Genomic DNA, 7,120 nt, shown 5'->3' with positions numbered 1-7,120 from the left:
CAAGGACAGGTAGCCTGGGAGGAATACAGAGAAATTGTCTGAGCAGCCAGGGATCAGGTTAGGAAAGCTAAAGCCCTGCTAGAAGTAAATCTGGCCAGGGACATCAAGGGCAACAAGAGAAGATTCTATAGGTATGTTGGGGATAAAAGGAAGATGAGAAAAATTGTGGGCCCTCTCCAGAACAAAATGGGAGATCTGGTTACCCAGGATACGGAGAAGGCAGAGGTACTCAATGACTTTTTTGCCTTGGTCTTCACTGGCAAGTGCTCGAGCCTCACCACCCAAGCCACAGAAGGCACTCCAAGAGAATGGAAAGCTGCCCACTGTGGGAGAACATCAGTAAGAAAGTTAAGGCCCTCAGCCAATTAGAATTGACCACAGATCAGATTCGACTAGGGTATTAATGGAGCCCCGCCGGAGGGCAAGTTGAGTCAGTCCTCCTCAGAGCAACAGGTCTGCAGTCAGTGACTCTCCCCTTGGGTCGTGACACTGCCCATGGAAACTCCTTGAGACTGAGAGCCCTCATCTTATAGGTGAGTGATTGTGCACATTTTGGATCCTCATTTCTGAAGTTGGCTGTGCAGTATTAATTCCTCATACACCATCCTGAACCTGTGGTTTACTGATGTTGTTGGGGTGTTGACACCTCATTTCTAGTTAGTTTTCTGCTAAATAATTTTGGTTTAAATAAAGTCTATTTTTGAATCTATCACGTGCCTAATTTGATTACATGAGCTTCTGTGACACCTTCCAACCCAAACTATTCTACGATTCTGTGATTCTATTATTGACATGTCTGCAGACTTAACAGTTTGACAGCAGAATGATTCTGTTCCCTTTGCTTAAAAAATACCAGAAGGTATAATTTAGTAAGTTGTTCACCTGATCCCAAGAATTCGTTCCTACAGTGCTGCCATAAAATTTCTCTTATCGATTTAGCTTGTTTCAGAATAGCCATTCTCAAATATCTTCTAACATTAGAAACTTTACTGAATTAAAAAAAAAAAAAAGTCACTCAAAAAAAAAGCGCATCTCTTTCAGGATGAAATACTAAATTTGAATATCTAACTGAAATGACATACTGCTCTGAAAAATTGAATGCCTGAATTTTATTTCCAGTTCTGCTTAGTATGCAGGCCTGTCAGCTGGCCATTTTCCTTCAGATGCTGGGATCTTCTGTGCTGCCCTGCCATTGAAAGAGAGTCTGTAAGTACTACCACAATATAGGAAAAGTTTCTGCTTTAAGGGTACCACAACTAGCTGATATGCCATATATCCTCTCTAACAAAAGCAAATAACACATTGGAAAATGAAGAAATGAGGTTTTGGGGGAATTCATTAAGACTCTGATACTGTAACCCTTGACAACTGTATGATCCCACTGAGAATGTCAAGGTTCTCTAAATCTTTAAACATCCAAAGTCAGGGCTGATGTAATTTATGATAGTTTTGTATGATGACATTAAAAAAGTTCGTATGTATGTTTCTCTAACAGTACAGTTTTCATGCTTCACCCAAGAGGTCAAAGCAATATCATCTCCTAATCTAATTCTAATCCTGAATCTTCTAAGGTGATAACATCTCCTAGTATTGTCTAAATACTTATGCATTATCTAGTTGAATAAATCCATAGTCAGATATAGATCATCATCCAAATTGATCTTCTGATGCTCCTTCATTGACTCTTGTATGAAATATGTTGTACTTTATACATAAAGAGTTTGAATTAATTAATTTCAACAAATTAATGAAAATATCATATTTGCTTACTTATAGGAGATTGATAGCAACATTTTTTTAAAAAAACTTTTAACTATTTATAAAATAAAATATATGTATTAAAAAGCATAGGATATTCTGTAAACAAGTAAGTTCCTTACCCTTACAACTTGGCCTTTCATTGCCTACACTCCAGGTTCCATTAGTCCTGCACTGTATGAGTCTTCGACCCAGTAAATAATATCCAGGACTGCAGCTGAGCATGACTTGAGCTCCATACTCACTCAGTGACCCAGAAATCAGTCTCCAGACAACATGTTCTGAGAGCAGAGTCTCTATGCTGGGGCAAGTTACAGCTGTGAAGAAAGGACACTTAAAGATTAGCATTCCACCCCTAAGTTTCTTCACAGAATATATATGTCTTGCCTTACTGGCAGAAGTTTTGCAATGTAAAATTGAGCATACCATAAGCATTTCTGAAATACAAGTTCCAGGAAAAATAATGAACGTCATACAGTGAGTATTACAAATTGAGCAGGAGTTTATAGTACATTTTTGTTTAGTGAGATGCAGTGGAACAATGATGTACAGTTATGGTCTCTAATGCAATTTATTTAAAACTTTCAGAGACAAAACACATCACAGAATACAGTGGAAGTAAAAGGGAAAGCAAATAATGCTATGTAATTTTTGCAAAGGCTCAAGTGATGCTTTATTTTTCTATCCATGATACTCACTTTAGAAAAGCTCTAGCAAGTTCTTAAAACAGGTTGTGATAAAAGCTGTTAACACACGTTTAAATGCTAATTACTACAAAATGGTATACTGTGGGTATTCAGGAAAATTATTACATTCCAGTTCAGAACACTTGACATAAAAAATAAAGATAACATTTAGAGAAATTTTTAGAGTGATTTCAGTTCTGTTGCTTTTGGTATTTCAGATTTCATAAGAGAATGCAGTTACTGCGAGTAGACAAGAATTGTAGTTTATATTTTTCAGAACGCTTAATATAGCTACCAACCATATATAGCATTTTTAAATATTTTGCAGTTTCAAATTGGTGCTCTGCAATTCAAGATGAAGTACACAGAATATTTACAATATTTATGATATTGACATGAATTCTATCTTAATGTGCCTGTCTCTGTAATGATTAGACTAGTTTTATGAAAATATTTATGATTACTTCATTTTTAAATAGCTGTATTTAGTATCTTACACCATGTTGTTCAGAATTTCCCTGCTATAGAAAAAGTCTGAATGAATTAGTGACTGTTTATATCCCAAAGAATACTTTAGAAAAAACTACTACCCCAGCAACACTTGAGAAAAGTTATACTTTCCAAGGAAAAACAAACAAACAAACAAACACGTAACAAATTTAGTTCCTCTTTTTTTTTTCCTTATATGTTAGTAAAAAAAAGGTGATAAATTTTCTAAATATTTGGTATACTTATGAATCATTACCACTGATATTTTGTACAATATACTCAAGTCACTACACCATTTAGTGTAAGACAAAAACATTAGGAGGAAGTGTGTAAAAACCCAAACTATACTGAAGAAATAAAAGAAAAGTCTGATTCTCATTTATGCTATAATAAATTTACACCATTCTACCAAGGAAAGGACTCATAAAGCTGACAAAAAATACTTACATATTCTGTAGACTTTACACTGTCTGAGAGGTATTAAGTGATTTTATCACAAGTGTGAATGTGTGATGAAAGAGACTAGTTCAGGCAATCACTGAAATACAGGGAAAGTGATAGAAGAAAAATTCCTGCAAAAATTTAGATTTCCACCACTTTTCAGAGTGCCTTTGATAATGCTAGATTTATACATCTACCTTTTCCAATAGTTACCTTACCCATGGTAAATTCTAGCATCTACGAAACACAGAACTGGCACCATAGCATATCTGTGGAGATGTGTTAGAATTTATGAAGGAGAAATCATCTGAAGAACTTCGAAATGACATATTATAAAGTTACATTGAGTTGAAATTATAGAATATTTTCTTAGATTTTTTTTTTTCAGTATATCTTAGGAAAGATTGCCAGCGTACAATCACTTTGAAAAGTAATACTTCTTCATTTTGCCCTTTATAACAATATTCTGACTAGTTATGAACAGTTTCCCAGGTTAAAGGAGGACTTCCTACTTCCTAATTTAATTTAATTTGATACTGACACTAAACTCTGTTTCATAGCTACTCAAAGATTATAGACTATTAACCAAGAAACAGTTTTTTCTTATTTGTTGTTAAATACAATAAGCATATTAAAGCACTTTACTTAACACCTTGGAGTGAAAATCATATAGGTGTGTCAGAAGACAAAAATTATTCTAAATAGGTACTTAATACCCTTTAAATTTAACATGTTTATCACTTCTCCTCCCAAGCAATAGTTTTATTGGTTCTTTCAAAGATGAAAACAAGCTTCTTATTTAGTCTGATAGTAAAAATTTTAGTCTTAACCATAAAGAATATCTTAAGACACTTAGAGCTAAGACACTCAGCTATTTCAGAATATGTAAATAAGCCACATAGATGTTTCCTCTCCATACTGAAGTTAGTATGTAATTTATTCTTTCTTTAGCTATAAATACACTTAGAATCTTCTTGCAAGCATACTTTACAAACAACTATCAGATTCTGATACATGATTGTACATTTTCTAATTGAAGATGTTACTGAATACAGAATACACTTCTAGACTGTTGGTGTAATCAACTAAAACTGTTGCTTGAAAAAATTTTAATTTTGCAGACTGATTTTGATTTATTTTCCCCATCCTTCAGGAAACAAAAAAAGACTATTAACAGATGCTTGATTTTGTGCACATGGTTTATGAATGAGTGCATCAATTTGCCTCTCATGGTCTCTCTCTTGTAAATTACGGGCTGGGCACTATTTAATTTGTCATTTACATAGATGCAACTCTATAAGGGATGATGTCAACATCTTGCAGATGTGAAGATGTTCTCTCTTTTCTCCAGGTAATTTTTATACAGAAATGTATGAATAATATTGCTTTACATAAAGTATAGGCCAGAAAACATAATTATCATTTAAAATTATGATTAAGATTACCCATTTTAATGACATGACATTACTGATGACATCTCCATATACTAATATTTCTGAATAGACTCAAAAGCAGGAAATTCATAATGAGATCTACCTACCACAAAAAAGACAAAAAATTGACTTGTTCCATAAGCCCAGGTATATTTGTTACTCAAGACATAAAAATGTTCACTATATGAACAGTGGCAATGACCAAAAAAATATAACAAGATTTTTGCAACTACAACAACTAAAGTCTAACAAGAATTTGTGCGGTAATGTGCTCAGCTTTTAGTTTTGACTCTTCATAATGATTGATCCTTTGTAATTTCATTATTCTTTTTACTTGCTCTTCTGGTCAACAAACACATTGCACTACCAATATTTTCCTAGAATCTGAATACCAGAAGACTGACTCTTCCCTTTTACTGAGTTGTTCTTCTGTCTACAAGCCTTTGCTTGTCTTTTCTTATTGTTATGTAAGCAAAAAAGTACATCTCATGCTAATCCAGAAATATCTTGAATATTGTGACTCTGAATGTAATTATTGTTTCAAGGGGAAAAAAAAGACAAGTACAATGTATATGACGGAAAAATATCTCAATTACATGAACTTATTATTTGCAAGTGTAATGGCATCTGATACTTGGTTGCCATTCTTCAGCAGGTAGTTAACAATCACAAAGAAAGGGAAAAGGCTTTTTTGTTTTACTGTGCTGTGAACTTATAATGCAACAATGACAACTACATTGTTCAAATATACCCTTTGGACTAAATTCACTATTAGCTTAAAAAAAGCAAGATTAAGGTCAAGTTGTGTATTATGTTTGAGAGACAAGTGTGGTTTAAATTCATAAGTATTAGTAAAATAAGAAGACAATAGGAAACCAAATAATCCCATACATCACAGAATCTAAGAACAAAGACCTAAGAACAAAACAGGATCACTTGAGTAAGTTGATAGTTTCAGTATGCTAGTAGAAAAAAAACCACAGAGCAAAAAAATTAAGTGCTTCTTGTCGTTCAACATATTTAAACGGGAAAGGCTTTGAAACCTCAAAATAAATAAACAAAATGATCATATGGTATTCGGTATCAGTCTGTCAATCCAGTCAGCTATGTCAAGTCAACCTGTTAGTCTAATGTACCTGGACTAATCTAAGATGCCTAAACTAATTAACTGTTTTACTATAGTTCACTGAATAAGTACTAACCCTTAATAAGTACTCCATGTTACATACCAAACCTTGAAAAAATACTCCAAAAATTACTTACTGACCTCAGGATTTGTTAAAGAAAATGTTAGGAGAATTATTGGGTATGGTGTTCTGAATGTCCTAGCTAATAAAAAACCCAGCAATTGCACAGTATCTATGATGAGCTGGTAGTGAATTTTTGCTTCTTTATATTAATTAATTCCTTTTTGCATTTATAATACAACTGATGTTTTTTTCCAGAACTACTTATGATTCATAGTTCTATAACTAGTCATTGTACAAGCATATTGAAAATTATTAAAAAGGCTTCTAAAATTTCTATTTTTCAATTAATTTCTAGATAAAAATCAATGTCTGAACCATCACTGTTATAGCTCAGCACACCATAGCTTCCAAAATTATCTACAGTGAAATCTGCAATATGCAGATTATGCAAAGGTAACATTAACTTGTTCTTTAAAATGTTTTATATTAGATAAATTAGCATAAACCAATGAAGGACATGATTTAAATCTTTGAATGAGTATATTAAAGGAGTAATGGAAAAGAGCAATAAAGTTATGCAGTTACAGGGACCATCCCAGGCAATTAAAATGTTAGAAAAATTAATTAACCACAAACTCAATTTCCTAGGTTATGCATCCACTTACTTCTATGAAAAGGAAAGCAAGTAAGAAGAGAGGCTAACAAGTTAACCTGTTTCAGCAGTATTTTTGTTAATAAACATATACTGGTCCAGATCTCAGTACCAACACACATGGACTATAACCTATATGGGTACATTTTATATGTACTTATATAGAAATGTAATATAATATTGTATACATTCATACTCCTGGTTTACAAATTATGGTACTTAGCTTTAGAGAACTGGTAGGGTACCTTGGCTTAATCAGAAAAAAGATCTGACATCATGATCCTGCAATGAGTGAACATATTCAGTCTTCTGATTTCATTAAAAGAAACATGGAAGTAAATCATAACATTTGCTGTCATTATTTTTTCACTCTCTGGCACAATATTTTAAATCAGTTCCCCAGATCTGGTAAAAAAGCACAGATAGTGCACAGAACTGAAAGTTCTGCTTTGCATTAACTAGATCCTACTT

General features: G+C 33.2%; 1 protein-coding gene across 1 annotated transcript in view; it reads right to left on the bottom strand.

Moving 5' to 3' along the window:
* Nucleotides 1–7,120, bottom strand: part of CSMD1 (CUB and Sushi multiple domains 1) — a 1,345,565-nt gene that overhangs the window by 81,622 nt on the left and 1,256,823 nt on the right. Inside the window, 1 exon segment of the mRNA XM_019474454.1 lies at nucleotides 1,881–2,075. Within this exon segment, the coding sequence (XP_019329999.1) occupies nucleotides 1,881–2,075 (195 nt within the window).

The sequence above is a fragment of the Aptenodytes forsteri genome, unplaced genomic scaffold (assembly GCF_000699145.1).
Source record: "Aptenodytes forsteri isolate BGI_AS27 unplaced genomic scaffold, ASM69914v1 Scaffold100, whole genome shotgun sequence".
Classification (NCBI taxonomy): Eukaryota; Metazoa; Chordata; class Aves; order Sphenisciformes; family Spheniscidae; genus Aptenodytes; species Aptenodytes forsteri.
The sequence above is the reverse complement of the archived record's forward strand: the minus strand, read 5'-3'. Positions and strand labels throughout refer to the sequence as shown.